This window comes from Ahaetulla prasina, chromosome 2 (genome assembly GCF_028640845.1).
Source record: "Ahaetulla prasina isolate Xishuangbanna chromosome 2, ASM2864084v1, whole genome shotgun sequence".
Taxonomy (NCBI): domain Eukaryota; kingdom Metazoa; phylum Chordata; class Lepidosauria; order Squamata; family Colubridae; genus Ahaetulla; species Ahaetulla prasina.
In genome coordinates, this window is record NC_080540.1 from 265,932,544 (window position 1) to 265,951,477 (window position 18,934).

General features: G+C 37.6%; 1 protein-coding gene across 1 annotated transcript in view; it reads left to right on the forward strand.

Annotated features, from left to right (window-relative positions):
* EDIL3 (EGF like repeats and discoidin domains 3) overlaps positions 1 to 18,934 on the forward strand; it is a 290,594-nt gene that overhangs the window by 256,517 nt on the left and 15,143 nt on the right. The window contains exon 9 of the mRNA XM_058171246.1: positions 14,274 to 14,429. Within this exon, the coding sequence (XP_058027229.1) occupies positions 14,274 to 14,429 (156 nt within the window). The remainder of the gene's footprint in view (positions 1 to 14,273; positions 14,430 to 18,934) is intronic.

Consider the following 18,934-nt stretch of genomic DNA (forward strand, 5'->3'; position numbering starts at 1 on the left):
ATCCCCTCTAGCACTGGAGATTTAACAAGGTGACAGAAAAATATTAAACCTTTAATAGCTATGTATAAAAAGATGTTAGAATATACTACACATGATACTAAAGAGCATAGGTAGAAATTGGAATGAGAAATTGGAATGTTCTGTATATGAACATCAATAGCAGATCATTCTGACATCTCATGACATTTATATACTGTAGTTCTAAAATTATGCTCAATTCAACAAAATATTACATTGGACAAGTTTTGGTAACAATGGTCCTTTTTTAGATGGAAGAAGTGTTCATTCAGTAGTTAAACAAAACAATGAATCATTTTTAAGATATATTGGTGTAATAAAACATGTTTCAGAATATAAAGCTGGATGCATTATATTTATAACATTTGGCAAAATAATAATGATACAGAGTTTCACAGAGAAGCTTTGTCCTAATGAAGCTTTAATAAAAGCACTCCTTCAAGGCATTTACCATGCAATCTGTTAATCAAAACAAAGCAGTCAGACCATCACATGAGGAGTGTGGGTATCAAAAAAAGTCAAGATTACAGTCAAAAAAGACAGCATTTGGTCATGACTGCCCCAGCAGCCCCATGTGTTATTGCTTGAGTTTAATACAGCTTGGATATCCCAGTAATTGTATTTCTACTCAGTTAACATTCTCACCCTTCTGTGTTTGTACATCTATTGCTTTGTGTGCTCCAGAGCTTTCCATATTGTATCTGACTGAACTAACTAATAGCAATCTGTTTTACTTCTTGAAAAGGGCTAATGTAGGATCACTTCTTTTGTTAAAGAATATAATGATCTGCGCTTCTTCTAGTGATGCTTACTAATTTAGTAGTCACTAAATACGTTGAATGAAATGTTTCTTATTTGGGATATACGTATCTAGAACAATTTAGAGTTTGTGATGCCATTGAATTAATGTGAGTGCATGCCTTGTATATTCTCACCGTTGCTCTTTTTGTAACCAGTTAATGATTTTATGTCATTGGTAGAGACCTTCCATTTGGCCTTAGAGCTAATTAATTAATTAATTAATATGCCATCTATTTTATTAGTGAAGTGGTTCTGGGCGGTTTAAAAAATTATAAAAAGTTAAATATAAAAATAATTTAAAAATGATAAATATTAAATAAAAACTAAAAACCAAGAGGACAGACTGCATAGAGATGGGGTCATCTCTCTATCCATCTCCACCATAGAACACTCCCGTTGAGGACCCAAAGCAGCCAGCAGAACCAGGTTCTCAGGCCCTTCTGGAAGACCAAGAGGGTGGAGACTTCTGGCAGCAGAATGTGCCAGCAGGCAGTGGCCAGAGCAGAAAAGACTTTTTTCCTAGACTCAGTCAGCCAAAACTCCTTAACTCAGGAGTCTCCAACCTTGGCCACTTTAAGTCTAGAGGACTTCAACTCCCAGAATTCTCCAGCCAGCAAAGCTTGCTGGGAAATTCTGGTAGTTGAAGTCCTCCAGGCTTAAAGTGGCCATGGTTGGAGAGCCCTGCCTTAACTGATGAGATCTGTAACAAACCCTTTCTGCTGGACAGAGTGGGGCTGGCCAATCCCACATACCCTATATACCTATACAGATGTAACAGCAGAGCCAAAGACGGTCTTGCAGTGAAAACTATCTCTTCACTGTTATTGGCTCTGGAGTTTGGCAACTCTATTGCTTGTTAAAGGCTATTGGTGTTTCCTCTTTATAAAATATGGACTATATTTGCCTTCACGTCTATGAGTCATTTGCTGTTAATCACTATTTATCACTATATAAAGCAAGCAATCTTCTATGTGTCGGCAACATAAGGTCCATTTACAATTTATAGACTATAGTCTGGCATTCTGATCCTAAAACACATTAGGATGAAATAAGATCCACTGATTTCAATGCAACATATATCAATTGGAGCATCAATTCATACGGCAATTTTCTAGCCTTTTTTTCTCATTGGTAACTTATGTATGCATAATAAATAATTGAAATGCTCTAGGTTTAGACAGAGATATAAATATTACTCACGGTCAAATTATATCTGATGGGACAACAACTGTCAGAATTTCCAGACAACATGGTCCCCGGATATTTTCAATTTCAGCCATTCTTTTTAGTGACAGCATTACAATCCAAACTACATCCCATCTCAAACTGATTGAGTACCATTTGATTCAATAATGCTTAAAGCTGTCTGTTTATTCAAAAGTTCTAATGATTTTCATGAACCCTCGGTCTCATCCAATTATATATTTCTGTTATAGCTTTAAGTTTACTTGTATCAATCTACTTTTTTCAGAAGCAAATAGGATATCCAAACTGAGTAAACATACCTATAATCATGCCACGTAATAGTTCAAAATCCAAGGGTTAAATTTATTTTGAATCAGAATGTAAAAGGGCTTACATTTCTTTCTTCACAGGTTAGAAGTAAAAGTCCCAAAGTAAGGTGTAGCACAGACTAACATATAAATATGAGCTATGGAAATACCAGGCTCCAATTATTGGACTGTTTTTGGATAAGCTTTTTCATATTTTTCATTAAAAATAGACTGAATTTCATCATAAATCTTATTAAACAAAGATTAGAAGACACTGTGTTTCAACATGACTTAGTGGCAGCCCTTAGCTTACATTGTCTTTTCAATGAATGAAGAGATGTGCCATAAGTTTATTATTTATAATTATTCTATACCCGTTGTCAATATTTCCTGAGATTCTTGTGTGGAATATAATTAAATTATGTCTGTGAATCACTAGCACAAATGAAATTGCTACACAACCATATGGTTTGCATATGGTAAATAGAAGTTTTTAAGGATTATTTATTTATTAAATTTATATGCTTCCCATCTCCCTGGCAAAGTAACTCATATAAATAAAATATGTTTACTTTTGGAAACAACATTTATATTAAAGTTGTTAAAACTTAAAAGACAAAACCTGTCTTTTGAGACAACTTTTTGAAAACTTGTGTTAGCAGAAGTTGGTTGTTACCAAAACATGATAAAATAAATCAAAAGAATCTAGTTCAATTAGGATTTAGACATAATGTTCTTGTTATCAGTTTCACCATAAACAATCTGATTATGTACTTCCATAATAAGGACAACCCACTGTGCATATTGTGCACCAAACAAGGTTACTGCATGAGGGAAGGCAGCATTAGCAGGTTTAAAAAAGCACACAAACATGTATGTGCATGGCTAGAATATATTAAGAGGTTTTTTTATTGGGGTGCAAGTACATATTTTTGCACACAAGAGCACCATATATGCCAGCAGCATCCCTGCCCACGATAATCCTACAGAAAACCTATGTTTCAAAGAATGCAAAGAAATAGGAAAAGGCTAACAACTGCCTCTATTGAACAAGTTTTTTTGAAATCCCAAGAATAATAGATAAGCCACAGTCTCATACGATTCTACATACAGTTTCTACATACGATTACTAGAATCTAGTCAGTCCACTACAGTTTTCTCACAAAAAGAGTAGAGAATGGGAAATGAATTGATAATGAATTCCAATTTATCCTATTGGAGAAAAACAACGATTGCTGCTTATAAAGTGTGTCATTTTTTGGAGCTTCTCTGGAGTGATGTGGTAGAATTTCCTGTAACAGCATTTACTGATTGTCTGCGACTCATGAATAGAATTAGTTACTTTGTGGTAAAGCCAACACATCTCCAAATGGTTATTTGTTCGTGGTGACAATTTCAAATCATACTTAGTTCCAAATCTTCCAAGAATCTTGGAAAACACAGAAATGCATGGTTTGCAGGTTAATATCCTAAATTTGAAAGCGACTGCCAAAGTAATCTAGTGTTCTTCAACTTTGGCAGTTTTAAAATATGTGAACTTCAAGTAATTCCAAGCCACCATGCAGGGGTTGAAGTGCACCGATTTTAAAGTTACCAAGGCTGAGAAACACAGATTTAATTTAACCCGTGCTAGTGTAAGTAACCAAAAGTGGAGATGGAAAAGAATACCTAGACATATGTCACTGCTGTCTTGCTATAGCATCTGTTACCCTTATCCACCTCATGATATTGTTTTTGCCTCTGATATAGAGCTCTGAAGCTGAATTTCACAGTTCTTCTTTTTAATATTTAATTGATATATTCTTAGTCTTACCTGAAATTTAGAAAAAATCATATACTGTAAGGAGATGTTTTCCTAAGAACTACCATAGTTATTTGGCAGTTGTAATATATGTGTAAGATAAACAAATGATATTTTAATCCTTAAACAAGGTAGCAATGTTACTGTATAATATATGGTTCCCTAGAGCCTGAGGGATGAACTCTGCTACCAGAATGGCTATCAAAGAAGACACATCTAGCTTGGAGACAGCACTTCATTAAATATTGAATATAGTCCAGGAAAACAATAATATACTTCAAAATGAATCATAGCTTATGCAGTTATGAATAGAGTTGAAACAGATTTATAATGAAATATACAAGGGCTGTAATTTATTAGTTTTCATTCCAGCACTTTTCATTCCAACACACACATGTATGCACGCACATGCACACACACACACATTTTTCTTTCCAAGGCAGGAGTCTCCAACCTTGGCAACTTTAAGACTTGTGGACTTCAACTCCCAGAGTTCCTTTGCTGGCTGAGGAACTCTGGGAATTGAAGTCTACAAGTCTTAAAGTTGCCAAGGTTGGAGACACCTGCTCCAAGGGACTTTATATAGAGATTATTTTGTTTTTTTAAATTAAAACTCATTGAAGTTGAACTCTTATTTCAATGACTTATTATTTAAATAAGGTTCTTTCTAAATCATTTAAGATAAAAAGATCTCTAAACTCTGCTGGATCTGGCCAAGAATGTATCCAGCCCACTGTCACATATTCACCAGTAACCTTCTCTTACTTCCCAAGTCTCTCCCCTGAGAAGAGTTTCACTACCTCCTTCACCTGTATATTTTATTTTAATTTTCCAGTTTTCTACCAGGAGAGCAACATATAATGCAATTTCCAGTTAATGAACCTACGAGGGATAACTAGATTGCCTTAATTCTGCCATAAACTAGATTCTATGACTTCCCTCACCATATTTTTTTTGTCCTACAGCTCTTAAAAGTTTCCATCACCTCCTTTCATCATTCCTTCCCTCCTTTTTCCTAAGACTTCTGAGTTGGCCTAATGAACTTATTTGCCTCATAAAGGTATTGTTCTAATGTAGCAATGTTTTTCAACCTAAATGGCATAAGGAAAACTTTTTGCTAATAATTTTAATAGCAATATAAGTGACATTAATGAAGCTATGACATTCAAAGTGCTTCTTGTTTGAATTCAGAATAAGGAGCTCTTAATTAATATTTAAGGGATTTTAAAAATTGAAAAGCTTTCATCATTCTAATAGCAGCTGCTTTAACTTTTTAAAAGAACAAATCCCATGTGTTATCTAGAGCAGGTTGGGTGAATTTTCTCTGCTAAGGGCCATACCTTTTCAAGGTTAATGAGATAAGTGTCACCTGCCAATAGCAGAACTCTTGAAGGAAATGGAATATTGTGTGCATCTCTTTTGAGAGCTTTTCCTTTTGCTGTCTCGTTTCCTCCTCTTCCTTCTCCTTTGTTCTTTTGGGGTTTTTGTCTGTCTTAAGCAAAGGAGGTTATATATGTTAAATTAGAGCAGAGTGTGTTTAGGACTCTGACTTTATAAAAAGGAATATACATTTTATTCAAGTGTGCACTAGAATTGAATGAATTTGATTATTTGCTAATATCATTGATGTTATATCATCAAATTCAACAGTGGAATATTGATCTTTGTTATATATCTGATCTTAGTTCAATTACTTCAAATTATGTGTTTCTGAAACAGGTTAAGAACTTGATAAAATGGTATTTTAATGTCTCCCTATTGAATGAAAAAAAAATGGCATAACAAATGTAGGCAGAGACCTCACAGTGTTTTGTTTTAATTCAGCAACATCAAATGGTGAAATCTTTGAATGCAATGATATAAAGCATCAGTTCAATGTGAAATTAATGCTTATCATATAAAATTAAGACTAAAAATAAAAGAGAAAATAACTTTTCTCATAAACAGAAACATTTATAGGCAGAGATGGTTAGGTGTCCCATATATAGGTTTGTATAGAAAAACACAGAAAAATAAATATGAATTAAGTATTATAAAATTTCAGCAAACAGATTTCAAGCTAACATATTTACAACAGAGATATTGGAAAAATGGCAAAAATCCTGGTATGATCTTGGTTAATAATTTTAAACGAAAGAATGATAGGAAAACGATTCCAATTTTTAAAGGTGAAAGAGATAAAATCTATAAAATGTCATGGATATAAACTATCAACTTTTAAAATTTTATTCAGAAGTGTTTAGTAAACCAGAGAATGTATCAAATGAAGATATAGAACCCTTTTTAAATAAAATTAATCTACCGCTTTTAGATAAAACAACTTTTATTTGCTTCACTGAGGAAGAGATTAAACAAATAATTTTAAAAACAGCAAGTGGTAAAACATCAGGTTTAGTTGGGCTCCCTATTGAGTTGTATAAAAATTTTATAGATCTTTTTGTGACAAAACTGCCACCTGTAAAAAGAGATATTTGATAAGAGAATTTTATCACCAGCAATTATTGAGACCTATATTACAGTTATATTGTTGCTCTGCGCACAGTCACTCATGCCCTCGTTACATCTCGCTTGGACTACTGCAATGCTCTCTACATGGGGCTCCCCTTGAAGAGCACCCGGAAGCTCCAACTGGTCCAGAATGCAGCCGCGCGGGTGATAGAGGGAGCACCTCGTGGCTCCCATATAACACCGCTCCTGTGTGGGCTGCACTGGCTTCCGGTGGTCTTTCGGGTGCAATTCAAGGTGTTGGTTACCACCTTTGAAGCGCTCCATGGCTTAGGACCGGGCTATTTAAGGGACCGCCTACTGCCACAAACAGCCTCCCATCGACCTGTGCACTCCCACAGGGAGGGCCTCCTTGGGGTGCCGTCGGTGAAACAATGTCAACTGGCGATCCCCAGGGGTAGGGCCTTCTCTGTGGGGGCTCCTGCCCTCGGGAACGAGCTGCCTCCGGGGCTTCGCCAACTCCCCGACCTTCGGACCTTCCACCGTGAGTTGAAGACTCTTTTATTCCATCGAGCTGGGCTAGCCTGATTAAGTAATTTTAAATGGGGTTTTAGTTTTTTGTATTAGTTAGTTTTTTAAATATTTTGGCCATTATTTATATAAATTTTAGTCTGTTTTTAATGTGTATTTATTGTATCTTTTAAATTGTCTGTTAACCGCCCTGAGTCCTTCGGGAGAAGGGCGGTATACAAATGCAATAAATAAATAAAATAAATAAATATCATTTGTTATTAAGAATGATCTAGCAGGACTAATAAAAACTAGGCAAGCAGCAGATAATATCCGATTAGCTGTAAATCTAAAAGACTTGAATAAATATAAAGCTAAATTTGTAATTTTCTCATTAGAGGTTGAAATACCATTTGACAATATACACAAACAATACATTTTTGCTGCATTAAATAAATTTGGATTTCTTTTGGACACTACCAGTATTGAGAAAGTTGCACTCATTGTCAATTGCTTCCAGATGTAATTAAAAGTGGGGGTGGTCTTCTTTAAAGGTCTACATGGTTCAGAACCTGGATTTTATGGAGCCACCTTTGCCCACCAATTTCTGCTTATCCAGTAAGAAACCTTCAAACTCATCTCTGAGGAGGTTTTTATCACTGGGGATCACAAGAGTAAACCTCCTCCATTACTACCCCTCTCTTTTTTTAGCATAGTCCTCTAATTGAGCTTGACTGATGGGTTTGGTTCTGGGGGGTGGATGGGCCCGTCAGGGAAGGGGCTAGGTCCACCATGTGTTCGCGGCGGTAACTTAATAGGTCCTGGGGTTATGGCGAGGGGTGTCGTTCCAGTTTGTCAGGGTCGAGCTATTACTACGGTAAGTGGGAGAGGCAGATATGATGGAAGGGGGGGGCCACATCAGGTTTCGGGGGCTCGCCCTCGCTGTTTACAAGCGATTGCGTGCTCCGGCCCCCCAGAAATTTCCCGTGACCCGAGTGGCCAGGATAATCGGGACCTGGGCCTCCGGCTGATGTTATGTAATGCCAGGTCTGCGGTTAATAAAGCCCCCCTGATTTCAGATCTTATTCAGGAAGGGACCGCGGACGTTATGGGCGTTACGGAGACCTGGTTGGGCACCGAAGGGGGGGTTCCCCTAGTGGAGATGTGCCCACCAGGCTTCCGAGCATTCCATCAGCGGAGGGCCCAGGGTAGGGGTGGAGGGGTGGCGGTTATCATCAAGGAGAGTCTGGAGCCGAGGGAGACCACTGTGCCTCAGATAGCTGGATGTGAATCCCTCTTCGTGAAGTGGGGTCGTAGAACTCAGGTGGGCTTGTTGATCACGTACCTGGCTCCTTGCTGCGTGACTACAGCCCTGCCTGAGCTGTTGGAGTTGCTGGCCGGGTTGGCAGTTGAGACCCCCAGACTGCTGGTCATGGGGGATTTCAATTTGCCATCAGCCGGCGTAGCATTCTCGACAGCTCAGGAGTTCATGGCTTCCATGACGGCCATGGACCTGATTCAGTTAATTGACGGCCCTACCCACGTCGGGGGAGGTACCCTAGACCTGATTTTTATCTCTGGCCAGTGGTTTAATGATCTGGTTTTAAATGATTTAGTTGTGGAACCTTTGTCATGGTCAGATCATTTTCTCCTTCGTCTAGACTTTCTGACCGCTACCCACCATCGCAGGGAGACGGAACCAATGCGTTGGTTCCGTCCCAGGCGCCTGATGGACCCGGAGAGGTTCCTGACGGAGCTTGGGCCGTTTCCCGAACACCTGTCCCACGACTCGACTGAAGAGCTAGTTGCGGCCTGGGAACGGGCCGCGGCTGGAGCTTTGGACCGTGTCGTGCCTTTGCGGCCTCTGACCCGGCGTCGGTCTCAACCAGCTCCTTGGTTCTCCGAGGAGCTGAGGGAGATGAAGGGCGGAAGAAGACGCCTAGAGAGTGCCTGGAGATCCAGCCGCTCTGAGGCTGACCGGACACTAGTTAGGTCCTATAGTAGGACCTACCTAGTGGCAATGAGGGTTGCGAAGCGTTCCTACGTTTCCTCCCTCATTGCGTCGGCAGATAACCGCCCGGCCGCCCTGTTTCGGGTGACCTGCTCGCTCCTCCAACAGGAGGGGCGGGAGGACCCCCTACAAGGGCGTGCCGAGGAGTTTAACGGTTATCTATACGACAAAATCGTTCAGCTTCGGGACGGATTGGATCAAAATTGTGTAGATCCAGGCGAGGGTTCCGAGGCCCGTCTTGTTGAGGTGGTTTGGGATGACTTTGATCCTGTGACTCCCGAGGACATGGACAGGTTGCTGGGCAGGCTGAACGCCACCACATGTTTACTGGATCCGTGCCCCTCCTGGTTAGTACTGGCTACTCAGGAGGTGACACGAGGCTGGCTCCAGGGGATTACAAATGCTTCTCTGCGGGAGGGGGTCTTTCCCGTGGCCTTGAAAGAGGCTGTGGTGAGACCCCTCCTCAAGAAGCCTTCCCTGGACCCAGCTGTTTTAGTGAACTACCGGCCAGTCTCCAATCTTCGCTTTACGGCGAAGGTTGTAGAGAGTGTGGTGGCATGTCAGCTACCCCAGTACCTGGATGAAGCTGTCTATCTAGACCCGTTCCAGTCCGGCTTCCGGCCCGGATACAGTACGGAGACAGCTTTGGTCGCGCTGGTGGATGATCTCTGGAGGGCCAGGGATAGGGGTTACTCCTCTGCCCTGGTCCTATTAGACCTCTCAGCGGCTTTTGATACCATCGACCATGGTATCCTGCTGCGCCGGTTGGAGGGGTTGGGAGTGGGAGGCACCGTTTATCGGTGGTTCTCCTCCTACCTCTCTGATCGGACGCAGACGGTGTTGACAGGGGGGCAGAGATCGACTCAAGGTGCCTCATGTGTGGGGTGCCGAGGATCGATTCTCTCACCCCTCCTGTTCAACATCTATATGAAGCCGCTGGGTGAGATCATCAGTGGCTTTGGGGTGAGATACCAACTGTACGCTGATGACACTCAGCTGTACTTTTCCACCCCGGGCCACCCCAGTGAAGCTGTCGAAGTGTTGTCCCGGTGTCTGGAAGCCGTACGGGTCTGGATGGGGAGGAACAGGCTCAAACTTAATCCCTCCAAGACGGAGTGGCTGTGGATGCCGGCACCTCGGTACAGTCAGCTGCAGATGCGGCTGTCTGTCGGGGGTGAATCATTGGCCCCGATGGAGAAGGTACGCAACTTGGGCGTGCTCCTGGATGGCCGGTTGTCCTTTGAAGACCATTTGGCGACCGTCTCCAGGAGAGCATTTTATCAGGTTCGCCTGATCCGCCAGTTGCGGCCCTTCCTGGACCGGGATGCCTTATGCACAGTCACTCATGCCCTTGTTACCTCTCGCCTGGACTACTGCAATGCTCTCTACATGGGGCTCCCCTTGAAGAGCACCCGGAGACTTCAGCTAGTTCAGAACGCGGCTGCGCGGGTTATTGAGGGAGCGTCTCGGAGCTCCCACATAACACCTATCCTGCGCAGACTGCACTGGCTACCTGTTGTTTTCCGGGTGCGCTTCAAGGTATTGGTTACCACCTTTAAAGCGCTCCATGGCTTAGGACCGGGCTATCTACGGGACCGCCTACTGCCGGCTTCTATCTCCCATCGTCCGGTACACTCCCACAGAGAGGGACTCCTCAGGGTGCCGTCAGCCAAACAGTGTCGACTGGCGGCCCCCAGGGGGAGGGCCTTCTCTGTGGGGGCTCCGACCCTGTGGAACGAACTTCCCCTCGGACTTCGACAATTACCTGACCTTAGGACCTTTCGCCGCGAACTTAAAACTTATTTATTTCATATGGCTGGACTATCCTGATTTTTATTTTTATTGGATGGGTTTTTAAAATTGTGTTATTTTACAGGGGAGTATGTTTTTTAACGTTTTGGGCATTTAAATTAGTTTTTTAAGGGTTGTTTTAAATTATTGTGTGTATTTATATTTTATCTGCCTGTTCACCGCCCTGAGTCCTTCGGGAGAAGGGCGGTATACAAATTAAAATATTATTATTATTATTATTACTCAGCATCAATACTGTATTCAGGAAGGTCACTAAATTTAGTTTTTCACAAAGACTTTGTAGTTAGTTTACTTTATTGATTAGCCCATGGGCCATATCAAAGTGCAGAGTTCCAAACACAAATTATTATTAAAATCCGATAAAAACAATTTAAAATGAAATTGGAATAAAATACAATAATTTAATATATGGATAAATAAAATATGATAAAATTATATTCCAGTGTCACCCTTACAATCTACCCCAATCAGTCCCACATATGCCGATCTCAACAAAATCATTTTGCTCAAGTTCTCTGCTGTATTAAATGTTGTTTTCTAATTCTGGCTGCACATCAGGTAAGTTGTTTTGATATGGGATTCCCAATGGATCATTCATTTAGTATATAGACCAAGGTACCTGTCTCTCACCCTCTGATACAGGCAACCATCAAATGGGATGTGAGTCAGGTCTTCTACGTCTGCTGCTCCACAAATGCAGAGATATCCATTATAGGGATAGAATGGAATCTCCCATATCTGACCAAACTGTTCAAATTTCGCTTGCGTAAATATCTCTCTAAGATGTTTTGGCAGTTGTAACTTTGAATAGCTGTCTATAGAATGACTTTGTAGTTGGATAAGAGAGCTTCACACTCTGAAGCAGGCATTGTTTATAACTAAGAATATTATTTCTCAGCGAACACTGTTTAGAGACATTTACAATTAAGTGAACTGTAAAATTAAGTAAGCAAACACATATATTCACTTGCTTATTTATAATAATAACTGGGCACCTATACTACATAAAATGACTATATTTAATTCTAAAACAAGCAACAATTAATTTGAAAATTGAAAATAATTATACTGCAGTTTGAATGAGAATATTTTATTTACAAAGGACTCAGACATGAAGAGATAAAACCAGATTGTTTTCCTATCATTTTAATGGGTTATAAACAGCACTAATTATTGTGAATTGCATATGTATGAAGTACAGTTATTTAAATTGAATCAACTTCTCATTAAAACTGTGGGGAATACTAAGAAGCACATTAACTTTTTTTTTGATGTCCTGATAGAATTGGTAATGACCAGAATTGCTAGATTTGTACTCAATAATGGGAAAATATCCTGCAGTTTTGCTTAATAATCTCTTGACAAACAAATCTGTTAAGAATGTCAATCTGCTTTCAAACTGCAAGCTTTCCCAGTACAAATTTTATGAGACACAGTTTTCTGTCACATGGATGGAGGCAATATCTTAATTCCTTTCTCTCTTTGGGAGAGAGCCTTTTTTTTTTTTTTGGTCTTTTTAAAATGAAGGTAGAAATGCTGGGCTGAGGCTGAGAAAAGGGGGGATAACAGAGACTTGCAATAAAATTTGGAATTTGGAATTTCTATTTTAAAAAAGTGTAAGTAAAATAAAGAGAAACAGAAACTCCACATACTAATTCTGACAAATTAAGTGGCAAGTTTAGAAATGAATTTACATTAAAAACCAAGAGGTTTTTTTTAAAAAACTAAGAGTCCTACTGGACAATTACTTCATTATGAGCCAGCAGTGAGCTATAGCTGTCAAAAAAAGCTAATGCAATCCTAGGTTGCATCAACAAAGAGATAGCATCAAGATCACGTGAAGTGATAGTCCCACTTTATACTACATTAATGAGATCATACTTGGAATACTGCATCCAGTTCTGGTCACCACAATAGAAAAGGGATGTTGAGACTCTAGAAAGAGTGCAGAAAAGCAACAGTTGAAGTTGATTAGGGGACAGGAGGCTAAAGCATACAATGAATCGTATGCTGAGTGTAATTAATCAATGGAATGGCTTCTCTAGAAGTTGTGGATGCTCCATCACTGGAGGCTTTTAAGAAGAGATTGGACAGCAATTTGCTCAGAATGATATAAGATCTCCTGCTTGAGCAAGGGGTTAGACTAGAACACTTCCAAGCTCTCTTCCAACTCTATTATTCTGTATTCTGATATTTATTTTTTTGTGATGAGCAACTCTTCTGTAGGGTCCTTAGTGCTTTCCGAGCTTGGTTTTTTTTCTTGTAGATGTTTCACTACCAAACTAGGTAACATAATCAATGCTAGAAGAGATTGGGGTTTGCTCTCCCATCTTTTAGTTCTTCACATAAGCTCAGTAATGAATGAATATTTCAGGCTATGAATAAATAAATACTTTTCTTTAGTAATTATGATTTTAAATAATAAATGAAAATGCTATTGCAATCTATTTACAGCATGTTCTCTTTTATTTATAGCAGGTTTGTGCCATATTTTGTTCTGCTAGGAACACTGTTATTAAAATTTCTTAATAACATTTATGTTTTCTTAATAAAATTTCTTAATAAAATTTATGTTTTCCTTTGATTTTGAAAATAATGTTATTACAATTTTTATTTTCCTTTTTTAAAATTAAATTTTGTTTTTTATATCTTGTGAGATTGATCTACCTCCAAAAGAAACACTGAAACTACTGATTGCATAGTCAGGAAATACTGCTATAGGAATTATTTCACTCTTTCCATTTTAATCACTAGAAAAACTGTATATGGTACAAGAGCCTCATATTTTAATATACCAGGTTTAACATATGTGGTAGAAGTAGGAACAACCAAGTTACTAATCAAAGCAGTAGGGTGGGTCAGAATGTGAAGATACAAAGGTCCTTGAGAAAAGGCGGTTTGAGATCACTAGCCAAAATCTTGCAATTATGTTAATGTTTAAAATACTAATTCTTTTTGTGAGAATTAATTTCATAAAAATTGTAAAAATGTTTATATAGAAAACAGGATGGCAAAAATGCAAACAAGTATTGAAGGAAAAGGATCAAAAATATAACTTGAGGAAATTTTTTTCTGTTTTGTATTAAGGAAATAGAAGTAACCGAACAAGTGGAAATTGTTTTATATTAAAATTTTATACATCTTGCATAATTTTTGTAAGTATTTCCTCTTCAGTATTTAAAGTAATATGTTGAGGGGAAATTGATTGGTGAAAGAAAATGTATTTATTCCATTAACCGAAAACATTAATATATTTCTTTTATTTCTATCAGTCAGATCTTTCATAATCTGATAAAGAAAGCAATACATTTTAAGGCGTTTTTTAAAAAGTCTGGAAACTCAAGTTATTCTAACCTAGATTTTATTTTGCTTTGATTTATAGATTGATCTTCTTGTCCCTACAAAAGTCACTGGCATCATTACTCAAGGAGCTAAAGATTTTGGTCATGTTCAGTTTGTGGGTTCCTATAAAGTCGCCTATGGCAATGATGGACAACACTGGACCATATATCAGGATGAAAAGCAAAAAAAAGATAAGGTAACAAGGTGGTTGATACTGGAAATATACAAGTAGGCATTGATGTAGCATTCTTCAACCCCAAAATTCTCCAAGCTAGGAAGCTGCAGGTTAATGTATGCTGTGTGATTTTATGAGATGTTCATGTTGAGGTTTCATTGAAGGTCAATGCAAAAATTAATATAAATATACTGACATTTACTCATACTTTAATAGTAATATGTGCAAAGTGTCAAATTTAAACAGCAAACATAACATTTAAATGAATAATAAAAACTGCTAAATGAAAAACCTTTATTAAAATTTTCTTTTCAATGTGTTAAAATAGTAGTCGGAACATAAAAATATATACTAAAGCGAATAATGTATATACTGATTCAAAAAATATTTCTCAAACTATTCACACATCATCTGGAAGAATTCATATAATACGAAATAATTTTATTTATCTATTTTTTTATTTACTTATTGAATTTATATAGCCAGTCATCTCATTTGCATGTGACTCTGGGTGGCATACCCAATGAAATCTCAAATTAAACAATCAATATAATTCAACCATTAAGATTCATTGAAAGCAGTTTAAAAACTATTCATCTTCTACTTTAGTCCCAATATCTTAGGTCAGAAGTCCCCAATATTTTTCAGCTAATGAATAGATCTCACAAAATGGGTGTGATCCAAACGGTTGACAAATTTGCCAGATGACAAACTGGAAAATTATTTCATTCCTCTTCCCCTTGTTTCTCTAAGTTTCCCTTAGATTTTTATTTAATAGTTTAGAAGCTTTGAACACTTTGTGATCCAGTGAACATCATTTCATCATAAGCGCCAATAACTACTTGAGTTCTTATAACTTTCGATGTTTATTTTCAGTTACCTATACATATTTTGTGTCTTTCTTCATTGCTTTCCGTTTTTTTAAAGTATCAGTTTCTTCTTCAGAGATTTTTGCCACATTTTGTTTTCAAAATATTACATTTTTAGTTTTTTGCAGTGAAAATTCTTTTTTTTATTTCATCTAATATTAATTTATTTGTTCTTCTTGTAGTCCAAAATATTTTCAACTGTTTTCTTTTCAAGCACACTTTTCACAGGCATCATTTTTTTCTTTGTTTAGCCTTTCTGATGATCCAGCTTTCATAGCCATGTCTAATAACTAAAAAAAAAACCCATGACATTGGCAATACCTACTTTTTTTGTCAGTGTGATATTTCTTCCTTTAATGTCCACAATCTCTTTGCCCTTCTTGTGGACGACTGGACACATTCTAAATGAGGTAATGAACTCCAATGACCTCTCCATTCTTCTGCTGAAAAATTGCTTACATGGTTGTGACACCCAGAGGAATTTTTGCAAATAAAAGTAATGTAAGAAGCTGGTGCTTTGCTGTTTTCTATATCAGTATATCTCAAAAAACATAGCCTTATTTTAAAAAATATAATTCAAAGAAAGCATTGCTACAGTCCTACTCATTTAAAACTGCTCAAGGTCAAGAAACAAGCAAGCACAGCAGGGATACCGGCAATGCTGCTGATTACAGTAAATTAGAATAACAGAATTTGGCCAGGTTTCTCTCTGTCTCTCCTTATGCTACATAAGGAGTTTTTAACCTTTTTCTACCATGGACCTCCTTCGAGTCTAGTGATATCTATGAGCACCTTTTTGGAAAAAAGTGTATTTAAATGCATATAATAAATACATAGATAGATAGTGAATTATAAAGAAAATCAGTTATTGTACAATACAGTAATCACAATATTTAAAAATAACAAATGTATAATATACATCGTACTTTATTAATAACTAGACAATGCAAGTAATCCTTGACCTATGACCACAACTGAGCCCAAAACTTCTGTTAAGTGAGACATTTATTAAGTGAATTTTGACCCATTTTATGACCTTTCTTGACACAATTGTTAAGTGTATCACTGTAGTTGTTAAGTGAATCTGGCTTCCACATTGACTTTTCTTGTCAGAAGTTTGCAAATGTGATCACATGACCCTGGGACACTGCAAACTCATAAATATGAGTCAGTTGACAAGTGTCTGAATTTTGATCACTAACTTTGAACAATCACTAAATGAACCAACAGTTTTATTTTATGTATTTTAGAATGCAAGAATTTTGGATATAAAATTACAATTCTATAATAATTTTAGAGATTTGTTAAGTCAAAAACAACACTGGAGTCTAGGGGCCATAAATTAGCTTGTCCACCTATGTAATTGAATAAAAAAGCTAAATTTCATTGAGAGGTTAGTGAAAATAAAGTTGTGCTTTTTTCCCCATCCAAGTTTACAGATCTCTGTGAGCACCCAAAACTCAGTGTAGTAGCCTTTAGCTGAAAGAGCCATTCATTCTTCAAAGAGAGGAAGTGAAATGTAGGGATTAATGAGCTATAGAAATAAAACATATTGTATATGTGTGTGCCAGAGGTGGGTTTCAGCAGATTCTGACCAGTTCTGGAGAACCACTAGCGGAAATTTTGAGTAGTTCGGAGGACTGGTAGGAAAAATTTTGACTGGCCCGCCCCCATCTATTCTCTGCCTCCCAAGTCCCAGCTGATGATGGGAGGAAATGGGGATTTTGCAGTAATCTTCCCCTGGAGTGGGATGGGAATGGAGATTTTACAGTATCCTTCCCCTCCTGCCATGCCCACCAAGCCACACCCACCAAGCCATGCCATGCCCACCAAGCCACAACCACAGAACCAGTAGTAAAAAAATTTGAAACCCACCACTGATCAACATCCTTAGCTGTTCAACCAAAGCCATGGAAGAGATACTTGTACAAAAAGAAAATGAATGTGTATGTTTAGGAGTAACGAAAACTATCAAAGAACTGATACTATTTGGGCTCAACTCCAGTTGCACACTTTCTAATGGAACCAATATAAAAATAAGAGTAGGTATTCCTGCTGTTTCAAACTGTTGAGAATTCATGTTTAAACTGTTACTCGGCTCCCCTGGGAATACACGCCAGTGAAGCTGCTAAAAGATAGAATTACATTAGAATGTTGTTGTTCTAAATGAACAAGAAGAGGTTTGAATAGCGAATACTGAACATGAATGCTGTTTTTATACCTATGCTGAGTGGAAATTGCTGAAACTATGTTGGAAAAAAATATATTTTAGAAAAAAAAACTGAGTTAAATAGTGATCTTGCTTTTCTCAACTAGAGGTCAGTAGATCACTGCAGTTTCAGGGCCTGAAAATGGTAAACAAATCTTTTTTAAAAATCTATTGCAATCTGTGAGTTGAGAAGAAAGAAAACATATTACATCAGATGAAATAAAACTTTTATTATTGCAAATCTTTTCTCAGTGTTCTTAGGATGTAGCAAACAAAGAATGAACATGCTGGAGGAGGAGATATATAAAAAACTACTTCTTATGCACTTCTTTACACATGAGATGGTACCCTTTACACATGAGAAAGTTTGCTATCCACAAGATTTATTTTGTATCCCAGTTTGGCAGTTCTAAAATAACCTGATTTGACTTGAGCCCTTTCAGATGCCACGTATCAGATTTAGAATCAAATTGAAACCAGAATTGGGAAATGTAAAGTGATCATAAGAAAGTCAGAAATGCCTGCAATTTTATTAAATGTTAATATAATTGCATGCCTTTGGCAAGCACAGTTGCATTACCCTGGCAGAACATCATGCAGAATTTCAGACAAATTTACAGCAATTTTAGTGCCAAATATCTGGATTTTTTTAAAGTGCAGGATAATACATCTACTGTACATTTTGGGTTTTAAATAAGTGTTATATTATTTAACTCTCCACTCTCACCCTGATATATAGCTATATATACAGCAACTGTTTGGACAAGATGCACATCTGGCACATGGCATCATACTATATACTATAAATTACTTGCATTAAAGACTACCTGAAAATCCCATATAACATGTTTTGAGATTCTTTTAAAGGAAAAGTGACAGAGATATCAAGAGACTGTAAAAACAAAGTTTGAAGTTTATTATGGTATTATGGTCTTAAGAACAGAAAACTAACATGTTACATAAAAACACACTTGAAATACTCAGAAAAAAGACCAAAACTTTTTTCATCCCACTCTGCAGAACATAAATAATGGATATGAGTCTCGCAAAAGCAGATTTGGCAATAGTAAAACCAATTTAGAAGAGATGTCATGAGTCCCTTTCATTGGATGGGTTCAGTGAAGATTGGACAGACATTTATCTTGGTGTTCTACTTTGAATTCTTCCACTGAGTATAAACTTGGATATCATGGCCCAAACAGTCTCATCCAATTGTAATAATAGTTTCAGTCTTACAGCAGGAGTATACAGTATTTATTTTATTTTATTTTATTTTATTTTATTATTTTATTATTATTTTATTTATTATTTATTATTATTTATTATTTATTTATTTTATTTATTTAGAACATAGCTCAGGCTGGTACAGCCTGTTATTAAGAACACAAAGCCTGCAATTACTGCAGGTTCAAGCCCGGCCCAAGGTTGACTCAGCCTTCCATCCTTTA